Consider the following 19116-nt stretch of genomic DNA (forward strand, 5'->3'; position numbering starts at 1 on the left):
CAAATGGTGTTCCTTAACTAACAGTGTAATGCGATACATTGCAAAGCCATTTAATACAGTGGAAAAAACAGAATTTAAAGAAATGCTGCAAAACTTTGATAAGCAGTATGAACTATTATCATAATCATTATATATTTTTTCTTATATAGAAACCAGCCCTTGTGATTAACAGAAAAGTTAATTTCTTTCCTAAGAACTGCGGTATTTTGAAAGTGTATGAAATGAACGTGTTTGTGTCTGTGTGTGCTTGTGTTTGATATCCTGTTTGATATCCTGTATCCTTTTTGGTTTACATAATCCTACAGAAATGTCAACTGAGGTTGTAGTTTTGCATATGCCTTACTGCATGCTTTGCACACTATAAATATTAAATTACAAGATTATGGAAATCTTGTTGAATATTTTACAAATGAACATTTATCTTAAGTATCCCATTTTCATTTCCAGTCTGTAAAATCCAGCTAAAGTTAGATTTTTTTTGTGACTTACATAAAATCCTCCTACATGAAGCAAATAACGTTATGTGCAAATATAACCTAAATATGTTTAATACTGGCTGGCTAAGTTCATGTCAAAGATTTAAATCCATAAATGAAATCAAACTTTAAAGCTTATCATCTCATTATTAGATTATTAGCCATTATAGACTTCAGCCTGGATTTCACACACATGCTCACATATATTTTAATAAGTAATAAGGGCATATTATTAAATGCATGACACAATAAGCGACACAATGTATGATGGTCTTGGTTTTCCTCATTTTCATCTTTTTTCTCACACAGGAACAAGGACTCTTTTCTTCCATTAACTCGCAGGCTTTCAGGAGACAGTGACTCCTCTACAGCCTCCTCCAAAGGTGGAGGAGGAAGCACGGGAGGAGGTCGCTTTTCTCTGGGTGCACGGCAGGGTCATAAAGAGGATGTGGTGCTGCTGGTGAACCGTAAGGAAGGGAAGCATGTTATTGAGCGTCCTGCAGCCGGGACACAGATTGCGGCTGTGAGAAATGCTCACGCTCGTACCCGTAGCGCTTCCAGAGAACGCTCTGCAGCTCAGTCCACCTCTTTACTAAAACCAAGTCCACCCCAGGCCCTAGCAGAGGTACATCGTACACCCCGCACCGAAAGGGGTAGATCCCTGGGACCTGAAGGTCCACGGAGGCTCCAGGCTCCACGCTCCCTCAGCCAGGGCAAGACACCTAGAGGACGACTGAGTGAGCCCAGTCCTGGATCGTCACCTCGTCACTCATCGACCATGGATCGGAGAGAGGCACAGAGTCCCAAGCACGCACCCCCAACATCTTTAAGAATGAGTGGAAGTTTGCCCAGAAGACAGGCATCGGCCTCTGCTTCTAACTCACCTGTGAAAGGCAGCATAAGCGATAGTCCTGGAAAGAAGGTAATGCCAAAACCCCCTGCTCCTCGGTCACCTCCCTCTGGAAGTCGCAAAACGCTTCCTCCAGTGTCGCAGGCAGGGTGCCGCTCTCCACATTCTTCTCCACGATCAAATCATCACCATTCACCGCGTTCCTCTCGAGTCACGCACAATCCACGATCCAGAGAACAAAAAGGGTGGGTAAATCCCCATCACCAACAGCAGGATAGCCAGGGGGACAAGAGTATTTTTAGTTTACACCTTCTGCCAAGTCTGGACCCTCAACGGGAGCAAGACCTGTATCGCAGCTTTGAAGCCGAGTTTCTGGCTAACACGCAACAATCCAAGGCTGGGCCAAGCAAATCGTCCAGCACTGGAAGGGATATTGGGTCTGTTCAGCTTCCTGTTGCCCAACAGGGTTTAGGGTCGCTTCCAATATCTACAGGCGATGCGAATGTCACGGACTCAGCCTATTCTTCCTCTAACTCTTCAACTTCTTCTCTTAATGTTGGAGGAAAAGTAGGAGTTCTCCCTGATTTACGTGAATCGAAACGGACTAACCCTCGTGCCTGTGCGCTCGAGGACCCTCCCACCCTTCTCCATAGCCAGATTCGTGGTGGCTTCCCCAATGGGGGGCTGCCGGAGGGAGAGAGATGGACTGGTAGAGGCGGAGGTCTCCGTAAGCTCCCTGCCATCTCCAGCTCCACAGAGGATGGCGAACTCCCGCAGGCCATTTCTCAATCTGTGTGCCTTCCTATAGATCTGGCAGAGGTACCGATGGACAGCCAGCAAGACCTGGTGGACTGGCCTGGTTTGGAAGGAGACGTCCCACAACCTGATCTTCATCCTGACCTACCATACGACAGCGCAGACCCAAATGCTGAGTCATTTCCCTCCCCTCCACCACCTCCAGATGACTGTTCCTACCAGGATTCCTCCAGTGAGAGCTCCTCCATGTGCTTCAGTCTAAGTGAACCTGCATCCGAGGGTTCTTGCACTTCTCCTCTACCATTGCCTAATGGAGATACCGATGGTGCAGTGGTCCTCCGGGCCAAAAGGGGTCAAACGAGGGCAGAGAAGGTGCCCTCTATCAACAAGCTCAAGCTGCGGCCAGGAATAAGACCTCGAACTGACAACAGACCCGAGAACAGCCCGTCACGCATCCCTACCCCTGTACATTACAGAAATCATTATCAGCAGTCTCCTGCCAACTCATCTCCCCTACAGACCCCACCACAATCTCCACGTTCAAACGGTCATCATCAGCCTTCACACAAAGCTCTGCATCAAGCCTTTGCAGACCTCATTCAGCCTCAGCAGCGATCTCCAGCTATGGGCTCTAGAGAGCGTGCTTATTCTTCAGAGTCCAGCCTGGACACAGAGGCCTGGATGTAATAAAGCATGGAGATGTACTTCTCCTCAATATTTACAGCTTTAAAGAGTGTTTGAAAAAAGCACATTCATAATGACTAGAACACACATCTAATTGTGGTTAACATGTAGCAGGATGCTGGAATCTTAACAGTCATTTCACTGGAGTTTGTCCATAAAGTGGTTATGAATATTACTAACACCAATTTTGACCACAATATAGCCTACTGTCAATCACAGAGCAACAAACATCACCTGAGATGCGTTTCATTGATCAAGTTATCATTTTTAATTTTTAAGAAAGCGAATCTATCGACAACATTTCCTATCGATTGGGGGTTTTAGCTTATAGGTTTTATTCAAGGCAGTGTTATACTGCGGTTCTGGGCTGTGAGGTCACAAGTTCCCTGATTTCCTAAACAGGAAATGGTTTAAGATGGATACAAAGTGTACAAATCAAAGTGTTTTTATTCAGGGAGTTTATAATTTACAGATTATTTTATATAATTGGTGTTTTAAGTTGAAAATAAGAAATGTAAAATCACTACAGTAAACAAGATGGAGTGTTAGAAATTTGTTGAAGGATTAGTCCATTTTCTTAAAAAAAATCCAGATAATTTACTCACCACCATGTCATCCAACATGTTGATGTCTTTCTTTGTTCGGTCGAGAAGAAATTGTGTTTTTTGGGGAAAACATTCCAGGATTTTTCTCATTTTGATGGACTTTGGTGGACCCCAATACTTAACAGTTTTGGTGCCGTTTAAAATTGCAGTTTCAAAGGACCCTGAACGATCCCGGACGAGGCATGGGGGTCTTGACTGGCGAAACGGTTGTCATTTTTGGCAGGAAAAATAAAAAAAATGCACTTTTGGGCCACAACTTCTCAGCTTCCTTTGGTCCTGTGACGCGCCAGCGCGACCTCACGTAATATGTCATCACGTCAAGAGGTCACGGATGATGTATCGAAACTACGCCCCAGAAAGAGGACTGTTCCAACGTCGTTGTATGTCGAATGATACTAATTAATGTCTTTGTGTCAGTTTATTGTTTAAAATGATCCGCAAATTTGCGTTTCATATGTGCAACACGTGACCTTTCGATGTCATTACGCAATTGCGTGAGGTCGCGCTGGCTCGTCGCACAGCCGGAGGAGGAGGAGAGGTTGTGGTTTAAAGGTGCAAATTTTTTGTTTTTCTTGCCAAAAATGACAGTCGTTTCACCCTTGTGCCTCGTTTGGGATCGTTTGGAGTCCTTTGGGGCTGCAGTTTTGAACTGCATTGGAGCTGTTGCGTGTTGGGGTCCGTTGAAGTCCATTAAAATGGGAAAAATCCTGAAATGTTTTCCTCAAAAAAACATGGTTTCTTCTCGACTGAACAGAGAGAGACATCGACATTTTGGATGACATGGTGGTGAGTAAATTATCTGGATTTTTTTAAAGAAAATTGACTAATCCTTTAATACACTTTTATGTACATCTGCTAGCAACATGGAGCATCTAACTGACGTTTGACCTGGCCTCCATGAGGGATCTAAATTGCAAGACACTTAACTGCTTTTTATTTAGCCAATGCTAAATAAGACATCATTTCAACACCTCGTTGCTCTGTTGTTTCTTTTGTTTTAGGAAAAAATCGTATGAAAGGACATAAGATTCCCGATTTAGACACGTGTTAAATTTTGTGTATGAACTGTACAAACTTAAATGGTCATGTATAGGTTTATATGTAATATAAGATTGATTTGATATGTTTGCATTAAATATGTGTTATGTACATATAATAATAATTCCTTGAATTTAAGGTACATGTATAAATTTATGTTGTTTATTTCATTGTGATAATTTTGCCTTAGCTATGCAATGTTGCTATTAAATGTTGCCTTGACAAATCTTCTTTCGCCTTAAAGAAAGGATGAGAAGTTGTGTTTGAGATGGAGGGATCATGTGTGTATGTAGGTATGTTGCTGTGTGTATGCGTCTGGGTGAGATGTTGATGTTGGACCCTCTGTTATAGTCCTGATAGATAGTTAAGGTAACAACAGCAACAGGATCTTTATCAGCATTTTCTGTTTTAAGAATCAAAATGTATGTGGAGGTGAAAAATGAAGGATTTCTCATTTAACGATTGCTCATATCAATAGGGCGTGGAAATCACTACAAACTGTGTATAGCGATGTAAATCATTCAGAATAAGCCTGAGTCACTTTTATTGTAAATTCCAAACCAATGACTTTCTGTTTCGTTATCTTTAGAAATTCATTTTACTTAAAATAGCTCTATGGCACCACCAAGTGGTCAAAGTAATACTACACATTACTACACAGCCATAGCTGTGCATGTGCAGTTTGCATTAAGTGAGCTCAAATCAATTGTTATTTGAATGTTACGGGGGATGATTTGAGAGTACAGTATAATGTAGACTTAAGTGAGGGATTATATGAATTATTTGTTTTAAATCCTGCTAAGTTTAAAGTAATTACATTACAGCCGGTTTGGCAATGTGTTAATTTATATAAAATGAGTTGTGAAGCGTTTTATAAAAGGATGATGTTTAATGTTTATGAATAAATGAATGAACTGTTGACTTTTGGTAAGTTCTCTTTAAAGGCTTTATACTGCTGTGTATTTATGGGTGCAAGTGTTTTATTGAAAGGTGTTCTGATGTTTGGGCGTTCGATTAATTGAAAAGGTGTTTGAGAGCAGAAAAATGTTTTTCAGTGTTTGCCTAAAGACTGCAACTATAGGATTATTACTGTTAGATTGACCATTGACACTATAAAACTGCAATACAGTGCACTGCACATGGCTTCTGCTGGCACTTTAAGACATTGTTAAGTTTCACATCGTGGAGCGTCTGCAGTCTTTCAGATTATATTAATGGATGCTGTGCCTATTTCACATTGTCTGGCAAACCCATATGTACACTACATTCAGTAATCTTTCCAGTATCTAATCATTGACCGCCATATGCGTGTACAGTTGACTCATTTTGATCATCACTTGTGTTCTCTTTGTTGTTTGGTTTCTTTTCTGTAATGACATTCATTGTGGGTTTGTAATCAAATGTACAAGTTTTAAAATAATTTATTGCATGAATGCTTATTTTTATTCATTCCTGACATCAGACAACCAAGCATGTAGATTCACATGCTTTTTTACTGGAGCAAACATGTGATCTAGTAGATGATCTACTAAAATGCATGTTGAATCTATATATCAACGTGTTCTGGTTTTGGTAGATGAAAAAGCTGTTGGTTGATTTAATCTGAATGTTTATGAAAACACTTTCATTTTTACTATTTGCATTTTTTGGCTGCATCTTTCTATTTGTTTGATGTTGACAATGAACTGTAACATTGTGGAATTTGTTTTTGTTGAATAGCAATATTGCAAGACCAACATTCCACTGTTCCCTGAAAACCAATTGCTGTTAATTTAATTCTTGTAATAAAAATGTTTTGGAGGAAGTGCTTTGCGCTGTGCTTGAATTGCTCTGTTTTCAGAATAGAAAAGAAAATGTGATTATAATAACCACCAATAATTTAAAGGAGGATGGGGGGAGAGAAACAGGATAGGTCTAAAAAAGAGAGCGAATAGTGACTATGTTATTGCTTAGAAGTTGTTCAGGCAATTTCTCTGATGGATTCTTAATTGTGTTTTATTTAAATGTCAGCTTCGTCTCAGATGTTTTTTCTAAAATTGCATAGGAGAAATAAAATAGTAATGAATGAGACAATTGTTAAAATTCAACAAAGATACAGTATGGGACTATAAAGTGAATATAGATAGATATACAGTAATCGAGATTTAATACATTTGATATTGACTTCTAATGGCAATCGAGGCAAATCTGAGCTCACTTTGTGACATTGCTGATATCTCATCTGAAACCTCTGAGAGATTTGTGAGATGCAAGAGACTTAAAGTAAAACACCACAGTTTTTCAATATTTTATTATGTTCTTACCTCAACTTAGACAAATTAATACATAACTATCTTTTTTCAATGCGTGCACTTAATCTTTGTACAACACGTTGTGACTGTGTTAGCATTTAGCCTAGCCCTATTAATTCCTTAGGATCCAAACAGGGATGAATTTGGAAGCCATCAAACACTTCCATGTTTTCCCTATTTATATGCACAAAAAAAAACATGCCGTTTTTTTATAATGTATGGCGGAAGAGCACTTAGTTTGCAGCACTTGAGTGCACGCATTTAAAAAAGATATGTATTAATTTGTTTAAGTTGAGGTGGTAACATGGTAAAATATTGAAAAACGGTGGTGTTTTCCTTTAAAGGATTAGTCAATTAAAAAAAAAAAATCCAGATAATTTACTCATATCATCCAAAATGTTGATGTCTTTCTTTGTTCAGTCGAGAAGAATTGATGTTTTTTGAGAAAAACATTCCAGGATTTTTCTCATTTGAATGGACTTTAATGGACCCCAACACTTAACTCAACACTTAACAGTTTTTTCAACAGAGTTTTAAAGGACATAAGGGTCTTATCTAGCGAAACGATTGTCATTATTTAGAAGAAAAATAAAAAATATGCACTTTTAAACCACAACTTCTCGTTTATCTCCGGTCCTGTGATGCGCCAGCGCGACCTCATGCAATACGTCATCACGTCAAGAGGTCATGGATGACGTATCGATCGAAACTACGCCCCAGTGTTTACAAGTGTGGAGAAAGAGGACCGTTCCGACGTTGTTGTATGTCGAATGATACTAATAAATGCCTTTGTTTCAGTTTATTGTTTAAAATGGTCCGCAAATGTGCATTTCATATATGTAACACGTGACCTTTCTACGTCACTACTCAATTACGTGTGGTCGCGCTGGCGCGTCACAGGACTGGAGAAGTTGTGGTTTAAAAGTGCATATTTTTATTTTTATTGTCAAAAATCACAATCGTTTCGCTAGATAAGACCAACTCTGTTAAAAAAATTTTAATTGTTGAGTTAAGTGTTGGGGTCCATTAAAGTCCATTCAAATGAGAAAAATCCTCGAATGTTTTCCTCGAAAAACATAATTTCTGCTTGACTGAACAAAGAAAGACAGCAACATGTTGGATGACATGGTGGTGAGTAGATTATCTGGATTTTTTTAAAGAAAATTGACTAATCCTTTAAAGGAATCGTTCACCCAAAAAATGAAAATTTTGTAATCAGTTACCATTCTGTCCGATCAGAAGCTCCATTGACTTTCATAGTATTCTTTTTCCTACTATGTATGGCAATAAGGCTTCTGATCGGTTTGGTTACAAATATTTCTCAAAATATCTTGCTTTGTGTTCATCAGAACAAATAAATTATACAGGTTTGTAACAACATAAGGATGAGTAAATGATGACAGAATTTTCATTTTTGGGTGAATTATCCCTTTAAGCAAAAGTTTGCAGTTGCTCTGTTTTGATATAGGAGAAATGATAGAAATATTAACGAAATCTGTGATATTTTTTCTTTGATCCCTTCAATATGATATATGAAATGTCAATGACTATATTCATTAAATTGCTCTAATACCACACTTACTTTAGGTTATTTTGTAATATATTAATTTAACACTGAGTGGGCCTCTAACAAAATATATCTCGATATAAATGATTAAATAATGATTTTGGTGTATTATAGTGAGTGCATTCATGAGTGTATAATGATAAAAACTGTTCTAAAGGCGGAAGACGGAAGTGTGAATCATATGATGACACGTAAGGTGGGAGGGAAGGAAGAAGGCCGACTTGTACACATTCACTCTTCACTTCGTTAAGGACCATTACTTTGTTATAACTGAGGTATAGTGCCACTTTTCTACCCCTCTATGGCTTTCTGTTGTGTGTGGTTAGACAGTAATGCAGTCCGCTAGATTAAAAGCTTAACTGTACGCTCACATAAGCCCTGATTAAGAAGGTCGTGAAGCTTTAGCACGCGAGCCGTTAGCATTCAGCTATCATCTACATCCCCGGACAGCTTCATTCATCCACTAAAATGGAGTGGGCTAGTCAGCTATGTGTGAGTTAATGTCAATTTGGTATTGAGGGTTAGTTAGTAGGGTCGTGCAGATACTTTTAGGGTCGAAGTAATGTGAAAATGCCGGATGTTGGACGAAATAAATAGGTTTGCTAGTTAGCTACGTCCGCTTGTGACTGAGGCAGGTGAGGCTATTATGACTGTCACCTGCTGCGGTTACCTCAGCGTACATTTAACTAGCAGAAATCTAATATTTCTTTGTAATCATTTGACATGTAGTGTGTGTATCACGTGCCTTTTACTGGTTACTGTCTTTTACTAGTGTCAACGCCTTGTCCGTTGACAGTTGCATTAGTGTATGTGCTGATAAAAAACGACTTTAATCTGGACGTGAAGCAGCAGGGATGGTGGTAGTTTTTTGTTAACTAACGTTACTGTGACCCACTGTGTAACGTTACCGGCTATTCAGAAGTTTGCTTTGTTTTTTGTGCTATGGTTAATTTTGATGACATTTGTGGGTAATTCCAAATTTCTAATAGAAATGTGCAATTTAATTTTGTAGGAACAATACGTTATGGTGGATCTGTTAGTACTTTGGATAATAACCAGAGTTTTTTGTAAGGAATGCACAGTGTGTTTTTGGTACGGTAATGACAGCAGTAATACAATAGCGGTTCATAATAAATGATTTAGTGGATTTTGTTGCTATGTCATCAGTATGTGAATGGGGTTAGGTCAGGTTGACCGTAGCTCTGTGTCCCAATTCCAATACTATCAGTACTAAATATTCGTCAAAATTAGATGTAGTGTGTCCCATCTCTGTTAAAGTACTCAAATGTACTTACCCATAACAAAACCAGTACATACTTTAGGGCAGTGGTTCTCAAACTGGGGGCCGCGAGATGGTGCCAGGGGGCCCCAGTTTTATGACATTTTACAAAATACATTAATTTATCATGAATTCTGTGTAATTAAACCTAAAAATAAGGCTACTACCAACACCACTACTTTGTATACTTTAATATGTTTTGTCTAATTAAAATGTTACGTTTTAGAACCAAATTGTCATACATTTTCTTTGTGGGGACCGCAAAGAGATGCACCATACAGAAGGGGGGCCGCACGCTGAAAAAGTTTGAGAACCACTGCTTTAGGGCAGGGGTGGGCAAACTTTTCTTACTCGAGGGCCACATCAGGTTATGAAATAAAGGTGAAGAGACTGAATGACAAATGTAGCTTTATTTATTCCAAATCAATGCTCAGTTACTACTGTACTATAGACTTTCATCTACACCTGAATTAGTTTCACTAACTCATATTTTGATAAAAAAATCTCCACTCCTGTGGATACATAGAGTTATATATATGCAGTTCAGAAAACATCATAGTATTACAGTCTGATTAATATATTTAGCATAGTAAGATTGTGAGCCATCACCAAAACATGAAGTTAAAAACAGCATGGTTAATTCGACCATTGTCTTTGTAATGAATATCAAATTGCTGTTATCAAAACAGCTACACCTAGGGGTGTCACAATGGTTAAATAATAATTTTATCGCAATTGTCTGACCTCATCGCGATGATTTCAGATCACCACAATGATTGCACATCTTTTTAAAAACACAAGGGGGAGCTGCAGAACCTGTTTAAACAAGACATTATCAGGTGGCTCCTTAACTGACAGTGTAATCCTGCATTTACACCAACCGGGTTTGAGGCGACAAAATGTCATGTCTACCACGTCTAGTTTGCCGCTTTAACAGTTTAAATGCTTGTGTGCATCTAGAGCGAAGTAGATGCATGGAAAAAGCAAGCATTTGACGCGCATCAGAGGCGAAATCCGCTTCTTGTGGGATGGGCAAGTGATATGCGGTTGTCTGTTTGCAAGATGGCTGATGTTGATTGTGCATTTATCGAGAGAGTTACCGATTTGTATTTGGTCACCTTACTATGGGGGAAAATAAACGGCACGGGTCGATAAACGTCACGTGACTCAAAAGTTAAATGTGTATTTACAACTTACCAGGTTGCCCAATGTCCTCACTGACACTCTTTCAAGGGAGGTCCTTTTTATTCCTGTCTCTATAGAAATAAGAACTTGTGTCGTATAGCTCCGTCTGACTGCTCACAGACAATATCAAGCGTTCCTTCATTTTGAATGAGTGACTCCGGGCGGGGGTGCCGCCACAGCAGCAAGCAGGCTCCTTGGTTAATACGACGAGAAAATCCGCCAAAGTTCAAATTTTTTAACTCCAAATTTGCATCAAACGCAAAATGCACAAAAATTACCATTCGCGCGTACCACGCCAGACTCTCAATTCGCCTCATTCACGCCACGAGACCTACAGATATGCGTCAACGCGCCGTCTTCACATTGACATAACATTGAAATCACTTGCGATTGACGCCTCTACCGCGGCTGGTGTAAATGCAGCATAACGGGATAAATTGCAAAATAATCCAATACAGTAGAAAAAAACGCATTTAAAGAAATGGTGCAAAACTTTGATAAGCAGTATGAACTGTCAGGTAAAACATACATTTCCAAAACAGCAATTTCAAATTTAGGGAAGTGAAGGATGCTATTCTTAAGGATCTGCAAGGATTTATTTTTTTACAGCCCCTACAGATATAAGACAAAAGATTTAATTTAAATAACCACAACAATGTGTGGAAATTATTCTGTGAACAAAAAAATATGTATGAGAATGAAATGTCAAAGCTATAAAACAGTTTATTAATCGTCATAACTGTCACAATTTATTAGACAATTAACCATCAGCCAAATTTCATAATCGTGACACCCCTAGACACCGAACAATAATATTAATATTGTTGGGATCTAACAGGTCTTTTCCTTTCAGAAGACCTCTGATTGGTCGTAGCACTATCCTATTGCGTGCAGAGGCATTTTGAGGGACTTTTATCCCGCCCCTCAGATTGAGCCGTCTGTGTGACGAGTTGCCAGACCTTACATCTTGATGTAGGTCTGGCTAACCAGGCTAATACATCCCCATACATTCATTTATTTCTTAGTTTGCCACAAAATCGGAATTGACCACCACAAATAAATGTTTTTTGCGTCTATGCTAGAGCTGGGCAAAAAATTGCCTGGGATTCTCATGCGTGTCTCATCAGTAAAGCCGGTTCGGTGATTATTAGTAGTAAATTGCTATCACCTGCTTTCAGATGAAGCGGCATTTACTACACAGAGCCATATTTCACAAAGAAGCTAGGCAAAATCGCGTTCATAATCAGAGACGATTTTCCATGATTATGAACACGATTTTGCCTAGCTTTCAGTGAAATACGGTTCTGTGTAGTAAATGCCACTCTATTAGAAAGCAAGTGATAGCGATTTACTACTTATCACTGAAATGGCTTTACAGATAAGATACGCATTAGAATCGGAGAATCACAGGCAATTTTTTTGCCAGCTCTACCCTGTACCTTATGACAGTTTTTGTACAAACACCCGTGCCGTAAGTTGACGTGCTTCGTTAAGCCTCATTTAAGTTGCAAAAATTATGTGCATGCGAACGTGCGCGTAGCAAATGTGTTGCCACAAACCGCAAGTCTGGAAAACACTTGTATGGTGTTCCTGATTCTCAACCTGTGGATGTTTTTCATCGCTAAAAGGGAGTTTGGGAACTTGCATCAAAACACAGATGACAACAGGTTTGCTTAAGACGGCGCACGCACAAAGGTAAAGCTAATCTTGCGTTTAGCATAATGCTCGTCATGATTCTCTCAGACCAATCAGTGATCTACAGTGTTTTCACCTCATGTTTTAGTATCAGCTCAGCTCCCTTGGAACCCAAACCAGGTTGATACTAAAAAAGTATTGTGTATCCAGTGAAAAAGCCCCTAAAAGTAAGACGACCCAAACCGTGTGGTACTATGCAATGGAAAAGCGCCATAATATTCAATTCAATAACAGGAAATAGTAAAGTTGTTCTCAGCAGATTTAGGGTCAGAGGAACGACAACTGCTTCAATATAAAGATATAATTTGCTGACTGAAAAAGAACAATAAGCATTAGCAACATCTTTTTTCACAGTTATTTTTTGCCCTTCCACAATCTCTGAAAAACACCAGGGAAGGTGTCAGCAGGACATGCACTGAACTTCCTCTTTTTCCTCTGTGCTTGCACTTTTTCAGTATCCTAAATCAATTCTGTTTACCGTTCTTTCTTTTTTCTATGGGCTGTGTATGAATCTTTCTGTCTCTTCTGCAGGAGAACAGAGGCTTGGGATCCAAGATGACAGACTCCAAATATTTCACCACTACCAAGAAAGGTTTGTTGTCTGTATTTTATTCTGCTAAAAGATGTGGCTATTTTAAGATTTGTCAGTAAAATGTTTCATTTACTTTTTGTCAATTCTGGCAGTTACAAACGATCACACTGCAAAATACTTTTTAACTGCATTGCCCCATTACACATTTAAAAAATCTTAAATTAAACGTAATCTCTACTCTTACTTCATTTAACGCTTAGTTTGAATAAAAATCCTGCTCAGCTTTTCGTGCCAAATGCAGTTCTCTAATTGTGTCTAATGTTGCGTAGAGCCAAGTAGATAGAAATAGCTGTTCGAGCTGACGTCTGAATGAGACGGCTCTAGTTCATTTGGTATGATTCATGGTTGTGCCAGATCAAAGTATTTTTAACGGCACACAAGTAAGCCTGTGTTTGTTATTTGGTCAAAGCCTGAAAATCTGCCTGTATTTGAATTGTATATGAATAAGGCACCCTGCTACCCCTTTCCTTTCTGTTTTCACTCTGGTTATGTGATTATCTAAACGGTGTTATAACTGATGTTGTTTTGTCTGTGTGACTTTCAGGGGAGATCTTTGAGCTGAAGGCCGAGCTGAACAGTGATAAGAAAGAAAAGAAGAAAGAGGCCGTGAAGAAAGTCATTGCCTCTATGACAGTGGGAAAAGATGTCAGGTGAGCCAGTTTTTCAAGGTCTTTTATATGCTTTTCATTATGTCTAGCATTATAATGTTTTTATAATATGGACCGGAGTTTGCAGTGTTTTCTTATCTGAATATTTCGTCCACAGTGCTTTGTTTCCCGATGTGGTAAACTGCATGCAGACGGATAATCTGGAACTGAAGAAACTGGTCTATCTGTACTTAATGAATTATGCAAAGAGTCAGCCAGACATGGCCATTATGGCAGTCAACACCTTTGTGAAGGTAAGATTCAATCTGTGGGAAAAAGTATTGGGCTTTAAGGTAATCATTGTCTCGCTAACCTTGGGGGTGACCTACAAAAATATGATATCCCTGCGGCACTCTTGTATTTATTAAATGTACAGTTTTTATTTTATCAAGAAAATATTGATGATTTAAAGCAACACTATGTAGTTTTTTTACCTTTAAATAATGTCTTTAAAATTATTTCATTGATAGAACAACTTTTAACTATACAAATTGTACTGTTGCTGCAACCTGAGCAGCCTCCTAGCTGCTACAAGCACACTCTGAAAGTGGCGGTGGAGGGTAGAGCACACAGCCCCGCCCCTCCCCCTGCCTACAGAGGAGTGTCTGATACCAGGCACTGTTGCGCTTTTCAACCACATGGGGGAGCTGTAAGTCATTTTTACATGGAAACTACATAGTGTTGCTTTAAATGTATAATACAGTTTGAACAGACAAACCTATATGACTAAAGCCCAATTTATACTTCTGCGTCAATTGTATGCCGTAGCCTAGGCATAGACACGTCGTAGCCTACGGCATAGACTAATGTACACCTCTCTAAAAATGTAACAACGTGTCATTTCTACTCGGACCGGAAGATGAAGAAATGTACCCGACCCGAAATGACCCGAATCACTTTATACCCAAACCCGACGTGCATAAATCATATTTTTAAAAGAAAGACCTGACCCGAGACAAACCTGAAAAAATTAGACCCGAGTCCGACCCGAACCAGTGCCATTTTTTTTAACCCGACTTGACCCGAATGTAAAAGAATGTGTGTGCAATCTGCAGCCCCGCATGCAGCAGTCAGACAGAAAGAAACTACGCTGGTCTCACAACCAATTTGGCAAGCTGCTCCATTTGTTTTACGTTGTTATCTGAAGAGCACACCAAGGTAACCGGTAATTGACTGTATCAATGGAAATTCACAAACCGCCAGCCACACAACATCGCAAGCGCTCTTGGCAAACAGAGGAGAGGTTTGAAAAGGACACTGATGCACACACGCGAGAGAGTTCGGGTCTTTGGGCCACATTTATTTTAAATTACCCGAGAGCCAATGCTGCTATTATTATACCCGACCCGTGTCCAAGGCACACGTAAAAATTTTAGACCCGAACCCATCGGGCTCGGGTTGGACCTCGGGTTTTCGGATCTAAGTGGACCCATGCAGACCTCTACCGCAAGAGCTGTGATTGGTCTGGTAAAACCCCCTTTCGTCAGGTCAAAAAAAATCTGCATTGCATTTCCGTATTTCTTCTCCATCAAACAACAAAACAAGCAGGGATGTGATTTTTCGTTATTCTGTACATTTTGTTTTTGCGCAGGGGGGGGGTGTTGATGTTGGACTCCTTACTTCTTTTTGTCCTTGGCCAATCACATGCCTGAACAAGCTGCTGCTGCTTCTACTTTTACCTTATCTTACCATTTCTTAAAATGTCCGTGGATGCTGCCTACTAGTGATCTGCATGTGTAATTGCACGTTGATGTAAAAAAAACTACGCAGAATTATAAATAAAAATTGTCCCGTAGCCTACAGTGTAGAGCAGGGGTAGGCAATGTCGTTCCTGGAGTGCCGATGCTTCAGCTCTGATCAAGCACACCTGAACAACTAATCAAGGTCTAAAGAGTCACCTGAGTCACCACAGGTAGGCAAGGTTTTATTAGGGTTGGAGCTAAAATCTGCAGGACATCCAGGACCGACGTTGCCTACCCATGGTGTAGAGGTATAAATCGCCATTAAGTCATCTATTTCAAAAACTACATTTAAAAAATAAAATGTTGGTTTTATAATGAAAGAAATTTATATTTTTGGAACAAGTATTTTTTTTGTCTACTAAAGTAATTTCAAGCATTAAAGGTATTGCGGAGGATTTTCTTTTTCCGGGTGGATCATCAAGACTATTGGTCCTTCTAGTTGTCAATCAGGGGTGTTGCGCAATTGCATTTTTTTTAAAAGTGGAGAAGGCGGTTCTTTTCTAAAATTCGAGAAAATCCTCCGCTATATACCTTTAACACGTACACATTCAGATTAAAAGTGTATATATTATATTATACAACAGTTCTTTCTGGTTCTCGAATCTGATTGGCTAAGAGCTATGCGATATTGTGATAATATCGGCACTGTAACCACTTCACCTTTTGTATCATTCCGCCACCTAGTGAATGGAGGTCCTAAGCAGGCTCATCTCTGAATGGAAAAACACAGACGCCCTGTTTGGATCACTCTCCGTGTATCTCATTTACTAGCTCATAAATCAGTCTGTGAATCCCCAATCGGAAGTTATTATTGGATGTTACGTTAAAGTTAATGGGAGAAATGTCTTGTCACATCGTGTGGACGATTAACACTTGGAAAGAGGAATATAAACACTCGTTTTTTTCTGGAGCTATATTTCTTATCAGAACGCGAAAACACAGTGGAACTGCAGGTAAGCACCGCAGCTTTTAAATGTGGACATTGATCATTTATTTTATCGTGACGTGACTATTAAAACATGTTATGAGAGATCGCCACTGGTATATTTATAAGCAGCATGCAAAAACATATCTCTGACACTTATAAAAAACCGTTTTATATAGTACTGACAAGAACAAAGTTTAATAATAATAATCGAGTGCTCGTATCACGTTAAGAATAAATGAGAAAGCAATAGTAACGTTATACAAGTAGTTTTATTAACTTTTACCTCGCGCCAAAACAATAACAACACAAAAGACACTAAATATGAATTAAAAAACAAGTAATAGTTTGATCATGACACCAAATACTGCTGATTTGATCTCATTTTGACGATCATAAACAAACAAGGCCAACATGAGAGCCAGGGTATCTCTTTCAGAAATGTAGCCCAGAGAGGGCGGTGGTCAGCGGGGCGAGTGAACACTGAAGTCCGCTCATGCTTTGGTTCTCATACGTACCGAATCTCACTAAGCAAACGTTCAAACAGGCGCTATCTTTACTAATCGACTGCAGATTTAAATATAATACATATACATTCTCGACTGAACTAATCTTAAAACTACACTTTGTGACCAAGAAACTGTAATATAAAGAAACGGCTTTTCCGTCCATTGAGTTGTTATGAGCTTCAAAGCAGCCGAAAGTTTTACCTGTCATTCTGCCGCCCTCAAATCCGTGGCGGAAGAAGTAGTTCTCAAACAAAGAGGCTTTTAAAATAACTCCGTTGTTGTTTTCTAGTTTTCGTTTTTCAAACGTGTGCCGTCGAACTGTTGTATAAAAGCGACATCGCTCTCGGGGTCGTGTGGTGTGGCTCTATATCATCACGGCTGTGATTGCCTCCGGCACTCGGCCTGCGGCCTCGTGCCTCTGGCCTAATCACAGCCGTGATGATATAGAGCTATATCACACTCCTACTCGAGCGATATTGCTTAACCTGTTAGCCCTCATTCCATTTTCCGAACCCCCCCACAAAAACTGTCATAGCCAAACTAAAATAGATACAGTTTATAAAGTCTTTGCACTAAAAGCATAAGTTTGGTCTCATTTGAAAGCAGACATTTGGAAGTTTATTAAGAGGTGAACATTAGTTACTTTCATAATGAAAAAAGTTGTTATAGAGAGCTTAAATTATTCTTTTTTATAAACTCCACCAAACATGTATGAAATATTGTTATGAAAATCTAAATGAAATTGGCCTTGGAGCAATCTAGAAATGCTCTGCAGTTAAAGCCACAGGTCTGACCATGTTCTGTTTTAAATCTGAAGATGATACCTCTAAAACTCTGTATTTTATGAAATGTTTTTTAGACCCATGTCATGTAAATTTATTTAGAGAAAACAGCAAAAATGCTAAGCTAATGTTTGTTTATTTATATCTCACAACATCCTTTCAGTTTATTGTCCTATTGCTCCGTGTTTTAAACAGACTCATTAAATAAGCATCCGGATGAGTCATTAACAACTTTTAATCCGGGATATGGCTGTCTAAATGTTTATTTTATTATTATAAACAATATAATAATTGCTCATAATTTCTATTTAGTGTTTTATTTCCTCCTTTTGTCTCAATTCACTTTCTTTTTATTAAAGTCCTTTCTTACAAAAAGAAACTTACCTTAAAGAAGCTTTACCAGTCAAAATTATTCCTAGAAACATATATCTCATATCTCCAGACAGCAGATGTTTACAGAACAGCTAGTACGTTAGCTTAGCATACCATTAAAACACTACAAATAAAAGCATTTATAATAAAACTCACATTATAACATCAAAAGTCGAGTGCTTAAACAATCATTCGTGATCTGATGTGGCTTTGGATCATAAAATAAGACCGAAAATAAACAATTTTATGTTATTTATGCTGTTAGCTTAGCATAGCATTATAATATACAGTACTGTTATGAAAATAACAGACATAGGGTTAAAAATACAGACAAACCATATATAATCTTAATCGTGTTTATTGTCTCCATGGTTTTAAAACATCAAAACATCTTTATTTGCATGTTATTATAAAAACAGCGATCGCTCGTTGCAGGTCACTGTTCAAGTTCACGTCTGACTGACAGCTGCTGCTGAGCTCTGACGTCTTATGAAACTTTCTGAGAAAGAATATTGATACTTTCTGACTTTAGCGCCCTCCGGCTTCACGTATGAATGAAACAAACTGAGTGTGAATGACATGCAGACTCAAACTTGCTCATATCGCCATATTTTGAATAAAAATGGGTGAAATATTACCCCCACTGCAGAAATTTGAAGTAAACATATAAAATTTAAGTAATATTTCTCCAAATATGCATACTTTGAATTAAAAGTCCCGATAGATGTTGTTTTATCGAGTGCTTTCATGACGATCACGGAGGAGTATTTTTATCAATGAGTGCGGCTGAGGGTTATATTTCAAATTAAAGGTATGTACCGTTTTTCATTTTCATAACGGCTGACAAAAATGAAGAAATTACTGTTACTAGGATTCTCAGATTAAAATAAAGGTCAAAAACTAAATCTTAAATCAAAACACTTTTTAATGATGTATAGTTGTTTAATGTAAGTACATTTAAACTAACAGTAATTTAAATTATGTAAATAAATAGCTCTTCAGTACATCCACGTCCTCGCGCAGGTTATCAAGTTAAGTAGTTTATATATGAAGAGTTTGGTTCCAAAACGCGATAAACGCCATTTTTGAAAAAAATGAGTTACTGCCAAAATCAGTATTAT

General features: G+C 38.7%; 2 protein-coding genes across 4 annotated transcripts in view; both read left to right on the top strand.

The window, feature by feature from the left end:
• gas2l1 (growth arrest-specific 2 like 1) overlaps positions 1–3471 on the top strand; it is a 37766-nt gene extending 34295 nt beyond the window's left edge. Inside the window, exon 5 of the mRNA XM_055199051.2 lies at positions 786–3471. Coding sequence (XP_055055026.2) covers positions 786–2769 — 1984 coding nt within the window. The 3' untranslated portion in view covers positions 2770–3471. The remainder of the gene's footprint in view (positions 1–785) is intronic.
• A 4955-nt stretch (positions 3472–8426) lies between these two features.
• The window catches only part of ap1b1 (adaptor related protein complex 1 subunit beta 1), a 49330-nt gene continuing 38640 nt past the window's right edge, over positions 8427–19116 (top strand). The window contains exons 1-4 of one of the 3 annotated variants that reach the window (XM_055199050.2): positions 8427–8542; positions 12958–13018; positions 13563–13668; positions 13784–13919. In XM_055199050.2, the coding sequence (XP_055055025.1) occupies positions 12982–13018; positions 13563–13668; positions 13784–13919 (279 nt within the window). In that variant the 5' untranslated portion in view covers positions 8427–8542; positions 12958–12981. Of the gene's footprint in view, positions 8543–8685; positions 8760–12957; positions 13019–13562; positions 13669–13783; positions 13920–19116 lie in introns of those variants that run through there. The other 2 variants (XM_055199047.2, XM_055199049.2) reach the window with 2 other exon arrangements.

Source organism: Misgurnus anguillicaudatus, chromosome 22 (genome assembly GCF_027580225.2).
Source record: "Misgurnus anguillicaudatus chromosome 22, ASM2758022v2, whole genome shotgun sequence".
NCBI classification, from domain to species: domain Eukaryota; kingdom Metazoa; phylum Chordata; class Actinopteri; order Cypriniformes; family Cobitidae; genus Misgurnus; species Misgurnus anguillicaudatus.